The following is a 25,872-nucleotide window of genomic DNA, read 5'->3' on the forward strand; positions in this document are numbered from 1 at the left end:
AAATGCCAAGCCATAATGTCAAGCAAAAGTGGAAGCAATGTGCCTAAGATCTAAATAAACAAAGTATTTAAAGGTTTAAAAGTATGATGTTTCACTTCTGTGAAATATGATATAAAATAAGTATCACCTGCAAGAAAAATGAAAGGTGCACCAGGTAATTTTTCTGAGGACGGCCCACCACATTAATCTACCTTGAAAGTTCAACAGTATGACATCTCTATGGAGGAAAGCACATTTCAGCACCAGATGTTTACATGTCAAATCTGTGGAGAGGAGACCACTCACAGAATGCAAGATAAAAATGCTTGTAGGTGAATAAATGCAAGATAGATAAGTTTGACACTTTAAGACACTTTGCACTTTAAATGTGAGCTCACTAATGCACTGATATTATTACAATATAAAATTGCATAAGATCAGGACCTTTCCCTTAAACTTTGAAGCATTTAACTTTTTCTAGGTCAATATAAAGACCAGTATGACGGTTTGCACAATTTGTCTGGCATAATTGTATGTGTGTTTTACCGATCAAGAAAATAAACCCAAATAACTCATTCCCACATACCTAAACAAGACTTAATGAATATATATAAAAAAAAAAAAATTAAATACAAGCATAAGCTGAATATAATACTTCTGAACATAACTCTTAATGCATCTACTAAAAATGTGTTTTTATTTAATAGTAAAGCTACCTAAGCTCTCACTAATGTGGTAAATAGAGTTATTTGTGTGTGCGTGCAACAGTGAATCAGCGTATTATGCTCTTGTCTCTCACCTTGTGCTTTGACGTCATCCACAGTGGGACAGGGCGTTTTGATGGTGACCTCGCTCGGACTGGAGCGGCGGCCTGTGGTGTCCACTGCCCACAACCGGAACCTAAACAAACAAGCAAAATCCCATCATTGAAATTTTAAGCCGAGATAGAACATGAAAATTTCCACACAAGTACGGTATATCAGTCCATGGAGATGAATCTACCCTTCATCTGCACCTGTGCTTACTACTTCTTCCAGATGCTCAATATATATATAGTATAAAAATAGAGCTAAAATAAAATGTAACAATATTTAAAGCGCCCATATTATGCTATTTTTGGATCTACATTATAATGTTGTTTCTTCATCCAAAACATATCTGGAGTTTCATTCACACATGCTAATCCCTGCATATTTAGGCTGAGTACTTCTCTCAAACAGAAAACACTCTGTTCCACCTTGTGATGTCATGTGGTAATAACGGGTGTGCTCCATTGTGTTTTTAAACTCCATATAATTTCAGTAGAATCATTTGGATGATCAGTCTTGGAATTGTCTGGAATCTCTACTGAACAAAAGGTAAAAGATCTGTTTACTTGAAAACTACTGCTTCATGACATCCCAAAGTGGAACAGAGCATTTTGAGCTTTGGAGATGTAGACATACAGACTAACAATAAAGCGTTACTCAAACATGTGTAAAAGAAATAAAACACAACTCCAGACATGTTTGAGGAGGCAACATGGCTATAACATGGTTTAAAGGTCACAAGATTCCATTTAGTGTAATATAGGACCTTTAATCTCTGAAAATCTCATGAAACTATTTATTTTCCAACCTTTGCTTTTACTATATGCTTCTTTTACATCAAGTAAGTAAAATGGTGAACTAAGAAATGCCGAATTGAACTATTTATTTATCCATCAAAATATAAATTAATATGAACTTGTCTTCACTTTGTAGTTGGGTCATTCTATTGTCTGTCAATGTCCTCATTTGCCAAGACTAAAATCTAATTTTGTGTAGTCTTGTGGGGTGCCAATGCAAATCATTAACACTGAGATCAACAATATGTGTCCATAATACATGATATCTCCACAGAACAAAGCCCCATTTCTCTGAATGCACATCTCCCCCCAGTGTCTGAATCCACAACTACACCTCTCACAAATGTGACAACATATTATCAGCAGTAGCACATTCACCACGTGCATGAAGACACTGTAAGCAGTATTTACCCATCATGCACTTTGGCCCTCTGCATGCCTGAGTGACAGTACACTAATATAATCAATAACCATAAGGCCCTGTTGAACACTATAGACTGACGTACAAGCACAGTGTGACGTCTGCCTCCTGCATCACACATGTGCTACGGGCTTAAGCACACAATACATTAGTGACCTCTCCGAAGCTTTGGTGCTATAGAAGGTCTTAATGTGTGCAGGCCCAGATGGAGCAGATAAGAGGAGATGAATGAGGTGCCGGGCCATGTGAGGGGAGCTGGAACTCGTCTCATACAAGGACTGAAAGCTTATAGTGCTCAATGTGTTCACATACAAAACAACTGTAGAAATGTTGAACTCAGAACTGAAAAACAACAGGAGATGTAGGCAAAAAGTCAAATAAAAGTCAATATAATTTGTGAGCTCAATAAATACAAGAAAAAATACAGCAAATGTTGGATATGATACTCAATGAAAGTGGTCTGAACACACGCAAGTCTTAACACATTTACCATAAATTAGTTTTAAGATGCCCTAAAGCTACCTAAAACACAAACATGGTAAATAGAGTTTATTTGTGAAGAGTGTAGTAGTGCAGCAGTGATTCATCATAACATGTTCCTGTCTCTCACCTTGTGCTTTGAAAAGTGAAATAAAAGCATATCTAACATCTGTGGTCTGATGCTAAACCACAGGATCCCAAACAGACAGTGGTCAGTCAAGTATGTGAGGCTGTCAGTGAAGACAAATGAACTGACTTCTCCAAAGATAAAGCACATTTAGTGCAGGATCAGGATGAGCACACATGTAACCTTGTGTTTTCTTTCAGAGGAAATCTGTATTGTGTCTTTTTATGAATCATGATGATAGTTATACTGTAGGTGGAAATCAAAAGTCTGCAGATCACGACATATTACTGCAGTACTGTAAAGCCGTGCATATGAAAATGTTGAAAACATTTCCACAGTGCACTTACATGTACGTGGTATCAGGCTCGAGGCAGCGGACAATCAGACTGATGGAGGAGGAGAGCAGGTCAGGGATGTCCCCCAGCATCACACAGGGAGATCTGGCACCAGACAAGATGTCGTCCACAAAGCTCAGCAAGGTTTCTGTAATACAAAACACAACACATTTAAACATGCTCTATCTCCACTATTTTCTCCATTAAAGTTAGTTGGCTCGATATAACAAAGGTACTGTACATTATGTTCCAGGGATCAAGAGCACCTTAAGTATTTATGCTCAAAGGCCTGCTGGATGTCCACCCACATTTTTATTACAATAAAATACCAGAATTTCTCACAGCACCAGAGCACATGTCCTTAACACCTTAAACCAGACTCCTCTCCATGCAAAAATAACACATGGCCCTAAACATGAAGTAGGTGTCAACATTTTAAATAAGCCAATAAAACAGCTGAAACATCCAATCCGCCGTTTAACAGTGATCTGAAGAAAGTCGTACGGAACTTTTACAAAGCTGTTCCCTCACGTGAACTGTATTATGTAGGTGATTCCCAACCGTTTCCCCCATTTGGGTTGCAGAGCACTCTGCCCCCAGACCCTGTATCACAAAATGAAGTAATTGCATTTCATTCCATTCATAAATTAAATCCTATTTTTTTAGGTGTGTATGGAGATTTTCCACAACTAAATTTGCACAGATATTATTTTTAATGACCTCAACCTTAAAACAGAAAGATATCTAAAACCAGAGTATAGTGAGGACCTGCAGTATCTTGAGAAGTACAGTGAAATGTTTACACATATTTCCCAGATCACGTGGGGCACGTGTATATATGGTGTGTACTATTTCTTTCTCTTTAATATTTCCTTTCTAGGTTCTCATCAACCTAAAACCAGGCTCCTGGAACAAGCTGGAGGTGGAGGGGTTCATGATTGCTGCAGTGAAGTATTCAGCACTTTGATTCCAGACTGACAATAAAAACATTTCTTTATGCAATGCAATGTGATTTTCAGCACAAGACAGTAGTATGTTTAAAGGTACACAGTTTAACATTCAGTGGAGAGGTGACTCTGCTCATCATAACAATGCATGCGTATAACCACTCATAATGAAATAGATGCTAGATGGAATTTAAGTTTAATGCCATACTGTGGCACCTTCTAATCCAGCCAAATAAAAAAACATCTCTATGGAGACATGAAGCTAGCAAATCCTCAGAAAAATTTCACAGTGCATCTTTCCTATTATCATATAGTGCAGGGGTCTCCAACCTGTAGCTCGGGAACTACTGGTGGCTCTCCACCCTCTTCCAAGTAGCTCGCCAAGGGATTTCTGAATTAGATGTGTTGTGCTGAATAAGCAAAATTGTATTAATTAAATGCCTATTACCATTATGCATGTATTATTTTGATGCCTAACTTTGTACATGACTATTGATAATGTTTATGTTTTATAGGCATCTAACTGTACCTCATCTAATGCCATGCCTCTTATATTTACTCAATTTCTTGTGACCGTTAAAACTAGCAGCTTTCGTTTAGTAAAGGTAGCTCACTGGAAGAAAAAGGTTGGAGACCCCTGATGTAGTGTAATACTGTTCCGACTTCCGACATAGAGCCACTCTTTCTAAAATGTATGTCACGTAATGTCACGTGTATCTTGACACTTTTAGTATTATAACTGTGTATTGTTATTTTTTTTGACAACCCATTTCCATACACTCAGAATGACCGTGTACCTTGTAAATAACAGTTAACAAGATACCTGCTCTAGCACTACCTTGCTTTATCCACAATTCCCATTTTTCAAACCTTAAACGTTGTCAAATATGAAAATTTGACATATAAAATAGTTGTTTCTGGAGTCTCTACCTGGGCCCCTCCCTGCTCCCACAATCCCCTCTGCTGTGCCATGTTTTCCCAGCTGGAGCCTTGTGCGTCAGGCCAGCGTCTCCGTGTATAAGGGAAAATCCGAGCGGAAAGACCAGGTTGGTGAAGCTGCTCTTAGGTGGTCATCCCCAACCCCGCCCTCCTCCTCACACAAGCAATGACTGTACATGTGTGTATTTATATTAACTGCAAACTGATGGACACCCAGTTTTCCTATCGGCATGTGCCTGAGTGATGGTTGGCCACCTACTGCATGTCTTTCCTGTCAAACTTCAACCCTTGTCACCGGCTGGTAAACAGTAACCAAGCGCACCCGAAAATCAGAGTATTTACCCAGCTCTGGTCGGACACACGCTGAAAGATATAAACACGTGTTAATGAAAAGTGACATTGTGAGGTTTTGCTCCACTTACCATATTAATTGCAAAACCGTTTGGAATATTTGTCTGGGAAGAAGGCATTAAAAAGAAGAGAGTGTTTGAGACGATTCTCGAGCAGGCACGGTGGAAATTTGTGGAATTACATTTTTTTTATTTATCAAAGTCTGTGTGAGTTTAAGGCTAAAAAGGAAACAGCTACATGTATATACAGTATATTTAGGTTTAAAGTGTGTCAATATTATGCAGTTTTTTAAATAATTAAAGGTGTATTATGTAACTTTTCAGGCAGATGGTCCATCTTCTGCTTGTGTGGAAACATGCCAAAAAAAAGGCCCAAAACTGTCAATCTCAACAAACCATTTATCTATACGCACACACAAAAAGTAATATGGATGAACTACCTTGCTCAAAGACACAGCAGCAGAGGTGCAGGGAGCAGAAAATGGAAAACCAACTCAGTGTTTGTTAAGACCTCCTTGCTCATACCTTTTTCATGATAAAAATGTTTGTAATTTGTATGGCTTCAAGTCCATGATCAAATCAGGAAGGGCATCTGAGAGATAATTAAAATTCTGTCAGATGTTGCAATACCAAAAAGACATCACAGCTTCTTGCATTCACACTGACCAGCAAAACATCACATTCTGCACTTTTTGTTTTTGCCAAATAAGTAATTCACTGAGCAGGTTACATAAAAGATAACACTTATTTCTCTTTTACTGGAACCTGCTTTGGAACTACAAATACTTTGATAAAATTATGTTTCAGATGTATCTATTTTTGTGTTCACTGGAAAATTAATCATCACCTCGTCTAAATTGAAAGCCTCCCCAATAACTGAAAAAAACAACAACTGTATTTTATCTATTATATTTTATTTTCAGATCTTGGCCTCTCAGAAGTACGTAGTGAAAAAGGGAAAACAAAAATGTGATAAATTGCTTGCTGAACCATTTTCTGGTCTGGCGTGTCTTTACTCGCTGATGTCAGATGTGTGAGTTTAACCTTTGGCAGTCTCCAATAGTTTGTGTGATTACTAAATTGTTATTTAAGTGCTGCCAAGAGATTTCTTCTCACTTCCTCTAGCACAACAACATGTTAGTAGAAAAGTCAAATTAAACAAGTCTCTACTCCAGCCTTTGCGAAAACATTGAATTGTGAAGTACTTTGGGAGGTCAGGTGCTGGCATTTTGTTGCATTCTGTAAAACTTAAACAAAAAACTCAGTTCAAGTCAAATGGCAAAACATAATTATTTACAAATAGCATAATATGTTTTTGTCTTCTATATAACTGTCATTGTTGGCAGTTTTCAGATTATAGAATGTGATAATGCCAAAATTGGAGGGAAGGGCCAGCTTTCCTTATTGTACTTTGCCATGAAAAATCACCTCAATTAATGACTAAACCTAGAACTCACTGCATTACAATTTCATTTTGCATTTTAACAATTTTAATTTTAGCTGTCCCCCAAATGTATTAATTGATATTGTCCTATAGAATGCTGTGATGTCATCTGATACCCATAAATTTTAAAAATATGAACATTACTAAGGCAGTTTACAGTAATAAATGAAACAAGTCTTCTGAAAAGTCCTGTACTGCATCACTATAAACATCATCACAACAAAGTGCTGTGCTGCTGGACCAGTCCCTCATATGGAAAGCTAAAGTTCACGGTATTAGTGAAAAAGAAAGTATGGTGGGAAAGTATGAGGGGGAGAGAGAGTCTGAAAAAGAGTGAAATGTGAGTGTGTGACACCTTTTATACTATTTGAGTCTCTTGACAAATTCACTATATTTATTGCTTTTTCTACAATGTTTTTTTAAATGAAATCGGAACTGTTAAAAGCCCTCATGGGGACTGGTGGTGAATTAACTGAGGCTATAAACACCGTGATACCTGCATTAAACTTAATTGTTCACTTTCTTTGCTGTATCTGTCCCTAAAATAAACAATAAGTAAATAAAATAAATACTGAGCAGCAGATTTTTGGAGAGAAGTGTCTTGAATGCATGACAATAAAGATGACTCAAATATGCATGAATCACTAAATACAACTTTGACAGGGTAAATGAGAAGGAAAAAAAATGTCTCCTTTCTAAAACAAAGTGCAAAAACTGTTTGTTTTGGTTCACAAAGCATTTTTATTAAGTTTAGTTTGTTTAAATAATGATATGCTAAAATCCTGTTTTATTTTATCTCGCAAGTATACATTTAAAGCAACAGAAATCATTAAATGAGACTAAATAGATGTGTGTGTGTGTGTTGCTTAGTACACCAAAGCATAAATAATTTGTTCACACATCTGGTCACACATCACACATCACCTGCCTCTCTCCATGGAAATATTGCCTGGAATGTTCAGCAAGTATGGCATTACATTTATTTATCTCTACGGAGACAGCAGGTGACACCACAGGGCCAAGTTAAATCAGATCACATCTGTGGAGAGGGGAGCCCACTCATAGTAAGAATGCAAGTTTTTAGGTCAATAAAAGCCTCTGTTGTTGAGTAAATGCAAGATTAATATGTTTAATGCCAAGCAAAAATGTGACAGACCCTCCAGCAGAAAAGTTACACAGTGGACCTTTAAATAATTTGGTCACTGAATGGCTTGCTCATATCAGTGTGTGTGTAAAGCACCTGAACCAGATCGCACTTCAGAGCTCCATTAAAACAGCCCAAACCAGCACTGAGCTCTGTCGTGAAAACAGGAATGCTGCAGGTGGGTGGCCAAGCTGTCCGAAGAAGAGAACTCAATCATAACAAAATATACCAGTCCCAAATAACTCTGACTAACTTGGAATTTACTTACGCTGCTTGAAAAGAGACTGATCAAAACTACATGTGTGTCCACTGCAGATAGACAGATGAATCAGTGGAATAGATTTTGGAGGCAAATCACAGCGGTTCTTCACCCATAACGACACTTGGCCTGGTGCTGCTGTGGAAAACAGGTCTAAAGTCTGGACCTGCTGTTCTCATACACCCTGATCTTTCTGAACTCAGTCTCAGCAGGTGAATACACGTCTGACATAGGATAAAGAACAGTCACCATGGAGATTTTATGACTATTTGAATGTGTTTACAATGACACTTAGCACATTTAAACTGGGACTAAACTGGGACTAAACCCAGATTTAAACCTGGATTAGACCCAGACCAAACAAGAACTAGAACTAAAGCAAGGCTACATCAGGACTAAACAGCGATCAAGTGTGGATACAATCTAACTCACATCACAACACTTTAAAAATTTCCACACACATTATTACAGAAAAAAAAGTAATACTTTAAAGTTGAAATACTAAACAAATATACAATGTTTATAGCTGTTTTTAGAGTTTCAGATATGAACAATAAAAAAATACTGAATATATGCCTTATGGTCATGAGTTACCTCCTAGTTGAATAGCCCCATCAAGTTTTCAAACTCTTCAACAACTTCTATGACTTCCTATAAATATAGCAATCATGCTCACACCCCAATATGTCTTGCCCAAGGGCATAACAGCGGTATAACAGCAATATAATAAAACATCACAGCCTGTATCGGTATACATTATTCTTGGACATATATCATGTATTTATGTGTGTATATTCTTACAATATCATAAATTTGAAGATTATATCAGAAAGTGCTAGCCGTAGTGGTGGGTTGTGGAAAGGTTACATGCTGTAGATACATTTGATTTGCATGCAGACTGGGTTTAAATGCGAATGAGAAGATTTATCTGCTCTTGGAAGTGACAACATGACTCTTGGCAAGGACAATGAGCTTTTCACGACATATTGAAATGTATTTTCTTTCAGTTCAGGGAGTTTAGCAGTCCACCATCTGAGATACATGGTGCTGGATTTCTTAAGTCCAAGAAGCTTATCCTACAATGACACTAGTAGAATTAAGGGGTCATTTGGGATATGTTGTAAATCTGTCTCTTTAGCAATATCTGCAAAACTCTCTCAAAATGTTCATGCAACTGAAAGTAATAAAAAAGTATGTATTTGTGAATGTTTCACGGGTCAGTTAAGGGCCAAGAACAAAATATTATTATTTTCCTATATATTTCAACTATGATAAATACTAATTTACCGAACAAAAACTCTTCATATTCAAGTCCCAGTGAAGAAACTATATTGAGCGAGAGAGCATAGACAATTTGAAAATATTCCATCCAATCTTCATTCAAAGATGATACAAGAAAAAAGCTAAACAGGGGTCATTGGGTTTACAAAGGGTCAGGTAGTTGGACAGCACATGGCGTCATTCACTTTGGACCAATCAGATCGCACATAGAGGGAAAGGGGGTGAGGCTAAAGCTCTTGTCATTCAGCTGGAGTTGTTTACCCCTAGTATTCTCTGAGTATGATTGGCTGGAAAAAACAAGATCTGCCAGCAGACTGAATAAGAGTTATGGGATGTCTCACCTTTTGAAGTGGTGCCTGCTCTAGTCAGGTCAGTGTGTGTGTGTACGCACGTGTGTGTGTACTTGTGTGTTCGTTGCTGTTTTTCTCTGTTCTTGATGGAAAGGACAGGTGTCGTGAAGATTATAATGTTTTTCACTGCAGTTTTAATCAACATCAGCCAATGAAATGAATAGTATTTGAAACATATTACGTAAAAGCATGGTAGATGTACTGGCACCAAGTTAACAAGACTTTGCCAAATAATCAGAAAATGTCAAAATATTATTGAAATGTTCATTAAATTGTAAATGAAATCACCTTAGTTATGGTTGTGTTGTCACTCAAACGTCCCTAGAGACAACACATGGACGTGCAGGTGCTAGTTTGTCCAAAAAGCTGCTTACTGCTCAAATTAATTTAAGCGAACAAAACAATATTGTGAAACTGTATAAGAAACACATCACTGCCTCCCACTTCGTCAGTTTAGAATCTGTGCTACTATTACTACTACAACTACTGCAAATAGAAAAAAGAATAGGCCGCCAACCTGTGCAGAAATTCTTGAAGAAGTCAATGTATATAACCAATCAACTCCATTGCACACTCACTAAATTATTAATTAATTAATTAATCATTACATTTATATAGTGCCTTTCAAGTGCTTTATAGTTCATTATTCATTCACTCAACACTCAGTGGTGGTAAGCTACTGCTGTAGCCACAGCTGCCCTGGGGCAGACTGATGGAAGTGAGGCTGCCAATCTGCGCTATTGGCCACTCCAACCACCACCAACACTCACTCACACAACACTTTCATACTAGGCAATGTGGGTGAAGTGACTTGCCTAAGGACACAATGACAGTTTTTGCGACTGGGGCCACACTGTTGCACCTGGTGTTCCCAGTGGTCTCCCATCCAAGTACTAACCAGGCCCAACCTTAGCTTCTGAGATCTGACAAGATTAGGCTTTTACAAATTTGACCAAAGTTAAGGTGAACTATCTAACATTTCTGGTGGAGGATCTGCCACATGCATGTCCCCAATAAGATGTTACACTAAACCAAGCTATGGGTCAGATCTGTGGAGAGGTGACCCCACTCAGAGTGAGAATGCATGTTTTTCAAGGCACTTATTTAGTATTTATTTAGTGAATAAATGTAAAATAGACATGTTTAATGGCTTACTGTGAAACATTCCATCCAAAGCACACCAACACCCCCATCACTAGAAAGGTTACATAATGCACCTTGGAGAAGACAAAACATTACCTTTTAAAACTACACAGTGTATCTTTTTGCTGGCAGCACATCACAGAACGAAAACAAAAGTTTGAAGAATTTTCCAAATGAAAAAGCTACATTTTATACGGTGGAATATTTTCTAGTTGTTTTATTTGTTGGGTAAAAGTTATGTGAGGGGGCTTTAATTAAACACAAACACACAAAAGTGCAAATCAAGATTCAATCAATAAGAAGGACTAGATGCTACCATAACACTTTGAAAAGCAGCTTCCTTGTAACAAGCTCTAATTGACAGCTGCACACATGCCCAAACACACAGTGAAAAGCCCATCTGGATTTGGTTATCAAATCCTCACTGAATAAAGCTGAGCAGAAACATAACAACAGCAGAGTGGACAAACAGCTCATTGTTTCTTGGCCTCTGTGAGTGACGCTTTCAACCACATCCAGACAGCCATTTCTGCAGCACTGTATTCTCAACGTCAGTGGAGGACTCCCTGTTGGATGCGAGATAATCGTTAAATAGGAGAATCTGCGGCAGGACTAGGATCACGTTCTGGGCGGGTAGGCCTTAGGGTGTCATTTTCAAAAGTGCTCTCGCGTGAAGACAGAAAGGTAAGGCGCCCCAAAAAATCTGCAACCTTTCTTCTCCAATTTCTGTTTTGTGCGTCAGAACAGTTACCATTTATACATTACATCTTCAGAGGGCTGATAAATTGTCTTATAATTTGAATAAAGTGTTGTGGACCCAAATTGATAGCAGTTGCCGTGAGAGCTTTGCACGCAGACTGCAAATATAGCCAAATGTGTCAATAAAACAAAGAAACACCTTGGACAGAGGCACCAACACAGCACCACGGCATGCAAAGGCTAAAGGCTGCAGTAGCTTTAAAAAACTTTATAAGCAAATAAGAGCGTGCATATCAGTGTTTTATATGGGAAAACCCTGCCCTGGACAGAGTTAGCAGCTTTCATCTGTTTAAATTATTGAGTCTGGAATTTGTCAAAAAAGGTAAGTCTCACAAGAATGTTTCAGAGAGGCAATTAGGGACACGCCTGATTATTTTAGAAAAATTCTTAAACTGCTTGGGTGAATTTGAATACAATACTTTAAGGAAACACAGGCAGGTATAGCAACTTAAATAAATATAAAAACTGGAACTGGACTATAGAAATGGATTAGTAACCCTCTGTGATCTAAATTTCCTTTGTGATTAATAAAGGTCATGACTGAGGCTAGCTCAAGATCTAGAGATGGGTCCCTGGGTGCTGCTCTGAGACGCCCACTGCTCCTGACAGATTGCTCCATTGCATTGATGGATGGGTCAAGTGTAGTGGCCAAAATGGAAATTTGCTCTCTACATTTGATTTTCATTTGTAATACATTTATAAACACTAATTAAATAAGAAAATATTGCACATACACACTGTACATTTTGGTTATCACCAGTAATAAAGCTGCTCAAAATTAGTGCCATGTATTTTTGGTATGTATTAAAGCACCTATATAATGCTAAATTGACTCTTGTGAGTTTTAAGCATGTTAGAATGCTGTTACTGCATCAAAAACATACCTGGAGTTGTGTTTTGTTTCATTCACATATGTTTTAACCCTATATTATTATGCTGTCTACATCTCCAAAGCGCAAAATGCTTTGTTCCAGGTCATAAAACAGTGAATTTCAAGTCAATCTTTACATTTAGTTCAGCAAATATTCACAATTTCAGGGTTGAACTTATCCAAATGAGTCTAGTGAAGGTGTACGAAGTTTAAAAAACACAGTGGAGCACTTCCTGCATTACCACATGACATCAGAATGCGGAACAGTGTTTTTTATTTGAGAGAAAAAAACGCAGCAGCGAGCATATGTTCCTTAGCTTTTAATCTACCTCAATGCTCAGTACAGAATTCTTGTCTATCTTCAGCCTAATATTTACATTAGTAATAGCAATATCAACCAACACAGTGACCTCTGGTGTTCATATGCATGTACTGTTATTACAGGTGTGAACAGAAGAGTGTATGAGGTATTTACGAATGGCGATGGACATAAATCTGACTACACACTGCTGTATCTAAAGCCACTAACAGAGCCCAGCCTTTGACACATTCAGCATTTATCTTCCTCTTGATGACACCCAAAGAGACTCATCACTAGCTTAAGTACTTCTCCAGTTTTATTACACACTGTATACCATGTGGAGTGATCAAGGTCTGCAGTAGTGTTTGGAAATGTCTTTTTATAAGGGCATCTTTTCATCATCATGCAAAGAAGGTTAAAAGAATAGTCAGCAAAAATGTGTTATGTTGTGTTTTAAGATCACAAATCCATACTTTTACAACTTATATTTGTAGCAATTTGAAACCTAGATACTATGTAACTTTTCTGATCGAGAGTCTGCCACTTGCTTGTTTTCATGGATGGCATTCAACCTAACTATCTCCATGGAGACAAGCAGATGGAACCACAAGGCCACAAGTTACAGGTCCCGTTTACCGATAAAGATGTTTTTCAAGTAATTTTTTTGCGATAAAAGCATATTTAATGTGACACTGCTGAGTATTCCAGACATAGCAACAATATCTATGTATAGATAAGCAGGTAGTGGAGTAAGCAGACCCTCCACCAGAATAGAGTATCCAAGTAGGACTTTGGGGACCTCTACTATAACATGATAAATCCTAAAATGTAAATATTCTTTTAAACATTTAACAGTTATATTTAACTGTCAAAGTATGTCATATAAAGAGACTCGATGCAGTCTTGCAAAGTAATCTCTGAATCCATCTGCTGTATTGCACAAGACTGTCTCCCCTGACAGTGTCCTGAGGGCTGCTGCCGTTGGCAACAGCAACAAATCCAACGTGAGTGCGATTTTGAAATCAGGTGGTGTGGTAGTTTGTTTTTGATTTGAGTTTGTAATGCTCACATAGGAGTGGGATTTTCACCAAGACATTGAGCCAATAATCTGTAATTGCCTTTACTGTCAGCTCTTTGGATTGGGTCAGTGAAGAGAAATGCAGAAGTGACCACCTACACAACACAACAGTCTATCTGTGCATCTGCTTGAGAAACATCTCTTAAGTTTGCCCTTAAATGAGATCATATTACAGCAAGACACTGCAGGACACTTCGGGACATATATGAATCAGACAATTTGGATGTTGCAATACAGTTTACGGGATGTCTGGAGTTTTTAGGGTAAAATGTTGACTTCCAGTTAGTCTAGTAAATTATGAGTTTCCTATCGTGCATCATTTAGCATTATAAACAACTAAACATTCAGCTTATGCAAGTGTTAGTGAAGCATACAAGATAAAGGAACATTTGTGACATATTTTATTGCATTTATGTGTGCTTTAAACTGGTGCAAGACCTGTGTCTGAGTTGTTTAGATGGTGGAAACAGCATATCCTCTGTATATTACTATGGGTTGAATGAATAAAAGGAGTCATTTCCATTGACTGCATATAATTTCAGCTTAATAAAGGTTTCAAATGAAACAGTTACTCACATTCACTACCTGACTTAACTCACAAAAATGTACCTGCTTGTGTGCTTACAGCTATTTCCACCTGGAGACACACAGAGAAAATGGTAGTAGTTTTATTTAATGCATTAGCTTTGACCCAGGAGAAGACACTGAGATGGAGCATGGGTGATTAGATGATGTTTAGAAGATGCCTTGCCTCTGAGGCCTGGGCACTGGAGGTGGTAGATGTGAGGTCGAGGAAAGTGAGGGGACGATGACAGGATGAGAAGAGTGATGGAAACAATGACAGGATGTGGAGAGTGAAAGAGACGATGAGATGATGAGTAGAGAGAAGGGGATGATGAGGAGAGAGAAGGGGATGATGAGATGATGAGGAGAGAGAAGGGGATGATGAGAAGATGAGGAGAGAGATGGGGATGATGAGAGGATGAGGAGAGAGATGGGGATGATGAGATGATGAGGAAAGAGAAGGGGACGATGAGAGGATAAGGAGAGTGAAGCAGCTGTGCACCTGCAATGGGGCTTTAAATTGGGCAAACTGGACGCTGAATGGACAGGAGGAGATGGGAGGAGGATTTGTGGAAAGGCGATGAAGACCGAGGAGCGGGTAAACTCTGGAGAAGATGTGAGGTAGATGCGAGCAAAGTTAGATCTTCCAAACTGAATTACAACTAGGATGACCCTGCACCACGTTACCTTTAAAATTGGCATGTAGCATAAGCCTTAGCCTAAACATAGTAGTTATTGATGGAGTATTTGCGATCTGGTAGGCTTGGAGGAGCATAGGTGATTATACATTGCAGATGGAGACACATATTAAACATGCCTGCGTGTGCCGAGATGTCTTTTCCACAGAACACTGATCAGAGCGGCTGGACCCACATCACTGCCAGACAGCGCTTGTGTGAGGTTTTCTTTGGCCCAGTGGACTAAAGCAGTACAAGAAGGCTCAGCGTGTACCTTCTCCTGCTTGTCCTCTCCAAAATCCTGATGGAAAATGGGTTAGGGGCTGTGGGAGTGCAGGAGGTAAGCATGCGCTGTTTACTGCCCAGAGGCGGCCAGAGTATAGTCAAAAATAATATGCAAGCAAAATATTATTATTCAAGTAGAAGTACAAGAGTGGTGCAACAGTAAACAGTATGTGGGAAAACTCAAGAGTAATCTGAACCCCACGCCAGATTCGAGATTTGAAGTTAATGTAATTGGAAGGACAAAAAAAATTGCACAAATCAGTGAACAAATTTATTCAAAAGACAGACTAAAACTAAGTGTGTAACAATACAATATTATCACGGTATAAACCTCACGGTACGATATTTATTGCGATATTGTGGGAAAGATCACGATATGGTGGGGAAGCTCATGATTAGAGATGTAACAATATCCAAATCTTTTAGTATGATATTTTCACGATATACATCTCACGATACGATATTTATTGTGATATTTTGTGGAGGCAACAAAATTGAATATGCTACTTTTTCCTCTTAAAATGCCTTGACAAGATTTGATCCAAAGAACTAAGACTTAAAAGTGCTTAGAACTGTTATTTCTGTACTCTACACTGAAATGGAGCAAAGGATCATGGTCTATATCAGGGGTGTCAAACTCAAATTCACAACATCTGCATGTTTTGTCTTCGTTTGAGATGTGTAATATTAAACCTTTTCTTATTAAAAATAAATGTTTAATAATAGTTTTGCTTAAACATTGAATCCAGAACAAGCATAATATAAAATAATAACAAAATATTAAATAAATAATGTCTCTATAGCCTATCTGTAGCCTGGGCCACCTCTTATACATATATGATATGATCTCGCGGGCCAAATATAATTATATCGTGCGCCAAATTTGGCCCCCAGGCCTGAGTTTGACATGTCTGGTCTATGTAGTTCCCTCTGTCTTTTTTTTAGCTATTGCTGCACCATAGCTCTTAATTTAAGCAAAGAGACTTGTAATTCAATATATTTTGATGGTCCACGATATTATTGTGAGAACTTTGATGATACGATGTCACAATATTTCAGGTATTGTTACATTCCTAACTAAAATGAACTCTAAACGGGTTGGAGCAAGAAACACAAATGTTCAAAATCATTTAATACAGTCAACATCAAGATTTAAATACTTACTTATAATACGGTCACTTAGTACACTTAGAAATGTTACCCAAGTAAAAGTAACTGAGTAATATATACATGTTCTGCCCCCCCTCTGATACTGCCTTTGCTATAACATGGGCTATTCTTCTTTTGGTGATATTTCACTATTCAGATATTCAAGTGTTTTGGTGGTAAAACAATCACAGTCATTTGGCAAAGGTTATGGGGTAGTAGCAGGGAAAGTTTGGGTAACAGGTGTTGCTTTTGGGCTTGACCTTGACTGACAAGAATAATTACAAGAGAATGGCCAGACAGGCTGAACTTCTAACAGCTTAAATAAAATAACAGACTAGACAGAAAACAGTCCATGTTTGAAAAGAAGTGTCAGCAAATCCCCCCGAGTCAATAATAAGAGCTTTTTCATAAACTAGCTGGTCTACTTAATACTAACTTTATATAGTGGGAATGTAAATTAGACATTTGATTTATTATAAAATAAATTTAGCATTTTTCGTGTACAGACATTGCTTGCAACAGTGGCATTTCAGGAGGACTTTTTTGAACCCTATTTGTTTGGTCTTTTTAACTGTGCCGAGTATAAATTCTGTCCAAACAAATATGTTGGTCCATTTTCCAGCTTCTAACATAATGTCATAGACATATTCCAGTAAAGAAAGAAGAATAACTGACAGTGTTAATATCTAAAGAAGTTGAAAACCAGTTCAGATGTTCAGCATAGAGATAGAAGAAACAGTGATGAAACATTTTAAAAAGCTGCACAAGAAACTGGTAAAAGATTGTGTGCACTTCTTAAATGTCAGCTACAACATATATGATGTTTTAGCACATTTCCAATAGACTGCCATAATACTGATAGATAGACAGATGATCAACAATGATATATAATAATAATAATAAGTAATACAGCGTAATTCAATTTATAGAAATGCTTTGTATGGTATTGTATGGACATCATTATCGGATAAGATAATATAAGCCTATTATTTTTTGTAGCTATAGCCCACCCCATGTTTGGCATACCCTTGGTAGTGTCCTAATTTTCTATAGCCAGTTTTTAAGCTCAGTTTATGTGCGAGCTGCAACGGAAATGAGTTGGGTTTTGATTGAGGTGACGCGGTGCGGAGACACAGGTGGCAGGACGCAGGAAACCCTAAGCTCATTTAAACTGGAATAACACATGTCCGGGTCCCCCCGTACCACGCACAGTACTGTGCAATGTCGTGTGAAGTACGTTAGTAGTACCTCATGCATTTGTTGATTGGGGTTGTGTGTTCCACTGACCCCTCATCCAACCTTGCCCTCACCGGCGATCAAAGCATTTTACATCACTACTCGGAGGATGTTTGTTTTCACTGCAAGATTGGTCCTGCCGGGTGGTGCCCTGACTTAAAGCAGACTTCCTATTCACACACATGGAGTCCAGTGCAAGTGTGTGTGTATGGGCTTTCGCTATGATCTCACCTTGTGTGTCTGAAGCTTGTTAGCGATTACAGCACAAACAAGCTGTTGACGGGCCTGCAGTCCTGTATGCTGTGTACAGTATGAAGGGAGCTTAATCTGGCATTACAAAACACAAAAATACTGCAGTTGCCTAGAAATGGTGCGACGAGGAGATACACTACACATCTGTTTCTTATGTGGAGAAAAAGTTACGACAGTTTGTTTTTCCTTCAAGAGATAATAACTGTGCTTTTCTAAGATGAATTCCCATAAATGAAAACTCTTATTAATTGTACTACACTAACAGGAAATGTATTACAGACAGAAGTGGGCAGAATAGCCAAAGATTTTACTCAAGTAAGAATAATGTTACTTCAAAAATCACATTGCAATCATTTATTGTACACTAAAAGTACAAAGGAGTGGTTCAAAAACTAATACTACTACTCACTCTATAATGCACAAAATCGGGCATTTTTAAAGGACAGACACAAAAATGAGAAAAATGTAGTCATATCTGTAGGAGTGGTGCAAAAAAACCTAAATGTACAAATCAATTCAAATTGTCAACATAAAACTTTTGTCATTTGTAAACTTAATTACAGTAGGAAGAGTAACCAAAACATTTATTCAAGTAAGAGTACTGTTACGCCAGTAAACATATTACTAGTAGGAGTAAAAGTAGGCTGCTAGAAAAGTACTATGAAAAGTACAATTTCTTTTAAAAGTTACTGAAATAAATGTAACCGAATAAATGTAAGTACTACCTCACTCTGGAAATAATGTAAACGTGAGTAAAAAATCTTCATACTATCTCATGAACCACAATTTCAGTGTTTTACAGATAGTAAAAAGTGCTAAAAAGTGCTATTAATGATGGTTATGTTGTGCTAAAATACATGAATCATAATGTGATTTCATTAGTGTCATCAACTACTATGCCAAAATATCTGTGATTGCAATCATGTGAAAGTCTGCTTAACATTTGAACCCATGAAATAATAAAGAATATTGTGAAGTATGAAGCCTGAAGATTGGTAATCACTGTGTAAAATTTGTTTCTAAGAGCGACAAACAGAGAGGTTCCAGGAAGTGAAGTTTTTAAAATGCATTAGAGATGGACAAGTTCTATAAAAGTGTTACCGATTGCCATTTATTTGACCTACAACTTGACCGTAAGTGACCACATAGATGGTAAATAGCCAAAGAAAATTCCTGTATTGTTTAGAAACTGGTTCCTGGAAAGTTCATACTGGGCAAAGCTTAGCAAAAGATCAATTAATTTCAAAGTACGCCAAGCTCCAATTGCTGTTTTTTAGTTTTGTAGAATGTAATGATGTCATACTCCCAGACAGGGGCAAAAGCCAGATTTCCCTCTTGTTTACATGGTATTTTCATTTTAATTATCTAAACCGTAAATCTACAAATGTTTAACCTGATCATTTTTACTAGTGACTTGACCCTAGAACTCACAATATTACAGGAAAATGGTACTTTTCATTTGAGCTGTCTCTGTAATTAAATATTATTGATCTATTGCTCAGTTTCAGATGACATCACAGTGTACTGTAGTCCAATAATTTTAATACAGATGGGAGCAGCTAAAATTAATATTGTTAAAAAGTAGATTTTTGCTGTAATATTGATATTGACAGTTATGGGGTTTAGTCATTCATCGAAATGAACAGCTTCAATTTTTTATTTCAACAAAAGTGCAATGTAATCAATCGGGGAAATTGCCTCTTACCCCCCATCTGGGAGACATCACATTTTAGAAAACAACCAATGTGAGGTCATCTGAAACCCCGCCATAAGTACTCAACAAAAGTACGGTAATCTTTTTAAGTCAACGTATGGTAAAACAACAAAACACATGTATCATGCATGTAATGGTAAGGATGCACTGTGTAACTTTTCTGCTTCTCTCCGTAGAGTTGTTACCTGAAATGTAACAGTACAGTATGGCATTACACTTATTTATCTCTACAGAGACAGCACCTGATGCCACAAGGCCGAGTTGCATGTCAGATCCGTGAAGAGGCGAGTCCACTGACAGTAAGAATGCAAGTTTTTAGGGAAATATATTATGGAGTAAATGGAAGATGTTGTTTAATGCTTTACTGGAACATTCCAGATAGAGCAATAACATCTCCATGGAGACAAGCAGGAGCCGGATAGCCAGGCTGGCGCAACCTAGTGCCCCTGTTCAATTTCATTTCCCTCCAGCTATAAGGTCAGGAATCGGAATATATTAGACGGTTTGCAAGAACCACGGAAGTTATAGGCTAATCAGTGAAGAGCTGTGAAGTCATGACGTCAAACTCAAGCGCCTGTCTGGGGCCTTTTTGTGGTACATCACAACAGTAAACAAAGCGGTTGAGGTGGATGTAGATGAAGCCATACATTCTGTCTTGGGAACGATTCCCGAGATTGAAGATTTTCTGCTTTGTTTGCTGTTGTGCCGACAATTACTTGGACACCACTGAGCGTTCCAGCGCATTACATACATCACGATCAAATAGCAGCGATTGGTTGAATAAAAAAAGTACCAGCCTACCGTCAAGCGAACGACCCCTAATGCTTCAAAGTCAGACAGTTTCCACAAAGTGAAACCAGCTGATGAATCAGGCTAGGTTGCAGACCCTCCACCAGAAAAGTTACACAGTGAGCCTTTAATAAGATATTCAAAAGCCTAAAAGTTCTATTGGAGCATTCCTGTATTCATATAAATAGTTGACGTTCACCTGTGGTCTTACGGACAAGGCGCCAAGAAACGGGGAGCTTGGTTCAATAAAATCAAAAGTGCACATTAGTGGCTGATAAGACTTTTCTGGGAGTAGATTGCAATGTTGGAATGTGCTTCAGAAGATGAGAGCAGAGATGAAGGGAGTAACGAAGGGAACACAAACTCAAAAAGGATGCAGCCAAGACGAGATCTATGGAGGATTGAGCATGATTCTGTGACTGACATGAGACTGACGGCTGTAATCAGGACCACACCGTACAGTTGGCTTTTCCCAGTCTTCCCATTTTTCTCAATTCCCCAAACGCATTCCCTCTCAGGACCTCTCTTTGGTGGTCCTCTTTGCGCACATCCACCTGTTCGCTTACATGATCCAGCCTTCTCTAAATCATCAATCATCGTGCAGAAGATTAGTGGGCTCTGTATCACGCAAAGGAAGTTTCTCTATCAGGTCTCTTAGCAACAAGTGGAGTTGGACAAGTTTCATTCGTTGTAATTAGAGCCGGGCCTAGTGTAATTTCACACATCGAAGCGTCCAAGTGGCAGCAAGAGGCAGTCGGGGAAAGTTTTGACGATTTCAATAATGTGAAGTCATGTTATTCTGGCGAAACAAAACTCTCCAACCAATATGTTCAGAGCTGGCCATGGAGACTGTGAGGGAACCGCAGAGTTCATGTCAGGTAATTTGACAAAGAATACAAGGAAAATACAGTAAGACTCGGAGCGGCCTAAATCAAATGTTACGAAATAATACCATTCATGTATTCACTGAAGTGTTACCCATGCCACTCACTTTTACACAGGCATATAAACAACTACAATACAGTAACACATTATTGGTTGTAATGCATTTGTCATGAAGTTCTACAACACCATTAAGTTGAATTTCATCATTCATTCCTGTATTTAAAAATATCATTAGAGGAAGCTTTGACTTGTAATTAATAAGCTGGCAACATAAACTACACACACACATCTTTTACATTTGCAGCTAAATAGTACTTTATATTGTGTTTGAGTTCAAATTAAACAGTGCAATCTCTTGATAAATGCTACTTAAGGAAAGTGAAGTAATTTGCTTATGCAGAAATACACAGCTGCAGGCCGACTTGCTGCTTAGGCTTAAAGGAACTTGTTTTTCATCTGAACCCATGGTGCAACACCTTAAATAATGCAACATGTACACAAACACATGTACACAAACATGTTAAGAGAAAATACAGTGAACTTTGTGCCATAGGAAAAATACAGAATAGGGTAACACTTTAGACTAACTGTGCCTTAATTGGCCATAATAGTGCAGGAAGAAAGGCCTAATTTATAAGGAGTTTATTAAAAATGAGTAAAGAGTTCATTTATTTTGTAAAATTTTATTGATACCCTAGGCCTAATTCCTAAGAAATTAAGTAGTGACAAACCCTGAATTATTCTTAAAAAACTCTTTGTTCATTGTTATTTAAGTCTTTGTTCATGTTTTAAAAGTAGATGTATTCTGCAAAATCCACATTTAAGAACTAATAAGAGTCTGATCAACTCCCGTTTTCACTGCCACAGGTACATAGCTACTTCTCTGTACTTAAAGGTACTACAATTTTATTTTCTTAATCTTAAAAAGATGATTTGGCAGTGTCGCATCATTTTTGCAAAATGAGAAGAAAAACATAGCTGTGACATTGAAGGTGCTGACAGCTGCTCGGCTCTTTGTTGTGATGATGTTTACATTATAAGATGTTGCCATAAACATTATTAAAGATAATCCTTTGTTGTCTCCCATGGGAGAAATTTGGATTAGGACGGGGGCATCACATGCTTTAACAAAAAAACACAACAACACAGCAACATAAGCACCAAACAAACAACCACGATAAAACAAATGAATAAAAGACCAAGTATGACCACGAGTTATCTCCCATCAGGCATCACAGTTTTCTAAAGCAGACGTCTTTTATTAAGTTATTTTGGGCCAGTATTGATTTTAAATACGTTTATATTATTATATATATAACACTATATATATATATATATATATATATATATATATATATATATATATGAACACAATATTATGATGATCATCATTATTATTATTATTATTATTATTATAACAATATAAATGTGTTAGTATTTTCTAGACAATAAAAATATAACAGTAGGCAATGATACAACAAGGTAAGTAACATGCCACAAAAGAAATCTGAAATATATATTGCTAGGATCATACTCTTTAAGTCTAAAAAACATGTTTAAATATACACATAAAAATTATTAAAAGCTATGTTATTTTATGCTGGTATATTGAAAAGTGAACTAGAGGCTGTGACTTAAGATTCACAAGTCATTTTTCAAAACCTTGTACTGGGATTATTGCTTTTTACTGCGTACTGATAAAAGTTCCAGCAAATATAATCACAGTGAATGTCAAGAACCCTCCCAAATGAAAAATCTCTTCTTCTTGCATCTCTGATTTTCAATAACAATAAAAAGCTGCTGACTAAATGAAGGAATAAACAACCCCGGGCCAAAAGTATTGTGCATATTATACTTGAGAGGATTTGGTCTGGCTGATCCGCTTAAGCAGCACCACGGAAAACAAAATGGACCAGTCATAAATCATTCTCTGCTTTACTTTTGCTACTATGGATTAAATGTTTGGTGAAAGTAGAATAACTATGAGCTCAAACTAATGAAAGAGACTTTCAAATAACTTCTGTATTCAAATGTTGTTGTTTCTTTGTTTATTTCTCTTGGAGATGAGTATGGACCTATGACCCAGAAACAACACGTAACAGGACAGGTTAGACATCAACTCCTTTGTCTTTGTATGGAGGGACAGGAGGCAAAATAGTGGTTAAAGGCTGATAGAGCGAAGTGGTCAATCTACTGGCTCACAGGTTGGCAGTGTAATTCCAGCTCCCACAGATGAATGTTGTCATGTTGTCATTGTGCTCTTGGGCAAGACACTTAACCCACTTCACCCCCAGTGTCTTCTGTGCATGAACGTGTGTGAATAGGTGAGTGGTTCCTTGACGTAAAGTGCTTTGAGTGCCTTGAAGGTGGAAAAGCGCTATATAAAAATGTGACTATTTACCATTTAAAGGTAAAGATATTACTTCATTATCCTGGCCTTCAAGATACTCAAAGTACTTCACAATGCATTATTCATCCACTCCACACTGACTGGTATGGTAAAACACTTGGAGCACACTGACACCACCATAAACACTCACAAACACACATTTATACATAAGGTAAGGTGGGTGAAATGTCTCTCCCATCATGTATTGGTCTCAGTAGGATTTGGACCACCAACCCTAGAAGCCACTAGACTAGCCCGACTGCTGGCTTGTGAATCAAGCAGAACTAACTTGCATGCTATTTTACAACATTCACAATTGCTAGAAAGAGCTACTGCTTAGAGGACCTCAAAGTTCATAATTACGTGTATACAAAACATTTGCCAAACAGAATGAGGAGATTACTAAAATGAACTAAAATCCTATCCAAATCTGAAATAAGTAAGCGTAAGTCCTTTCTCTTTATCCAAACAATACAAGTCACCTTACTGTAAGCTTCACATTCTTTCCCAAGAACCTGGGCCACCTATGACTCTATGCTTGAAACGAAACAGAAAACATTTCTAAGAAGTCAAATAAGAGGAAAACTATAATTTATCATTTCTGATTTTAACAAAAAAAAAAACAAGTCAATTTAGTAAAAACATATAAAAGGTTTTTAGCTCTATCAGATTGAAATGTGGTGGCTTCTTCTTTGAACGTAGAGACATCTTTTACAATTACAACAATGACCTCATCTACTCTAGGCTAAAACCTTTCCTATTCTAATTTCACTTTCCAATGCAGAGAGCTTTGAAGCTGTACCCAAACACTTTCTGATGCTTTGAGAGAGGGACTGTGGGGCGATAAGACATCATGGCTGAACTTAAAGTAAACACAATATTTTAGCGTAGCTGATTTAAAATTACCACAAAAAGCTAGGCAGGATCCATACTTTTCATCTTGTGTTTATCACTTTGACAGCACAGATTAAGCGACGAGACTAGCATTTGTTTTGTTTCGGATATGGAACAAATGGGTAATGGCGCACCAACTCTGGCAATTTGTTCAAAAGGCCACAAGAGGAAATTATGTTGCGTATTCCAAAACAAGAATCAAAAGGTCAGACTTGCCATAAAGTGATATTTCATTGTTGTTCCTAGAGAAAGCTCCCTTTAGCGATTCAGCTGTGCAGTGATTACTGTACGCACGGCCACTTTTCCCAATAAGTCTCTTTTCCATTTCTTCATTTGTGTTACAGTAGTTAGGGGTACAAAGATTGGTGGAAGGGAAGAGAAATGTCTGAAAATGTGTTATAATTTTAATGATTTTAATATGAACGTATCAGAATAATTGGATATGTATATTTCATATTTGTTTAAATGGAGGAATAACTACTGGAAATGTATCGTCTCGTTTTTTGAGATAAAACAGATCAGAGAAAGTTTCACACAGGGCATGGTCATTTTGTTCAAATTGTATTTTACAGTACACTTTCTGATGCAGCCAAAATAACTACAAAAAGTAATATATAGGTAAGTTAAAATGATTATGAAATGTATCACAATTTTTGTCTGGGATCCAGAAAACACACTGCATCAATACTTTATGAAGACGTGAGTCTGGTCATAGGTGAATTTGAAAATGGGGAGATTCACAGGTGTATTAGCCAATCTGGGACATGCATTATCCATCAGTATCAAAAAAAAAAGAAGGAAGAAATATCACAAGGGCTGAAAATCATTGCAGATTTCTGCAGAATCAGTGAGTGAAGAACTAAATTCTGTTCATCTGAGGTGAGATAAATTTTATTTGGTTTAATTATTTTGTATTTGGTTTTAGTAGGTGACCAATGAGCTCCTCTGTTTCACACGTGTCACTGAAAAAAGAAAAAAAAAAAAAAAAATCTGATTGCACGACTGACTGATATCAATCTGTAGAAAAAATACATAGAGATATCAGGCTATCTTGACTTGAGTAGATTTGAGTGAAATTATGAAATATTTACACGTAATAAGATGATTAAGGACAATAAGTAGTGTCCCATTGGTGAATTGTTTAACCCATCAAGTGAAATCTACACTTGACACAATATTCTTAATTTAAGGTTACTAGGTTACTCACCTAGATTTGACTTTTTC

At 37.4% G+C, this 25,872-nt stretch overlaps 1 protein-coding gene across 1 annotated transcript in view; it reads right to left on the minus strand.

The window, feature by feature from the left end:
* Nucleotides 1-25,872, minus strand: part of astn1 (astrotactin 1) — a 362,355-nt gene that overhangs the window by 14,138 nt on the left and 322,345 nt on the right. The window contains exons 21-22 of the mRNA XM_020936068.2: nucleotides 2,961-3,096; nucleotides 779-879 (exon numbers count right to left, since the gene is read on the minus strand). Of these exons, the coding sequence (XP_020791727.2) occupies nucleotides 779-879; nucleotides 2,961-3,096 (237 nt within the window). The remainder of the gene's footprint in view (nucleotides 1-778; nucleotides 880-2,960; nucleotides 3,097-25,872) is intronic.

This window comes from Boleophthalmus pectinirostris, unplaced genomic scaffold (assembly GCF_026225935.1).
Source record: "Boleophthalmus pectinirostris isolate CB_2022bp ecotype Guang Dong unplaced genomic scaffold, ASM2622593v1 HiC_scaffold_16, whole genome shotgun sequence".
NCBI classification, from domain to species: domain Eukaryota; kingdom Metazoa; phylum Chordata; class Actinopteri; order Gobiiformes; family Gobiidae; genus Boleophthalmus; species Boleophthalmus pectinirostris.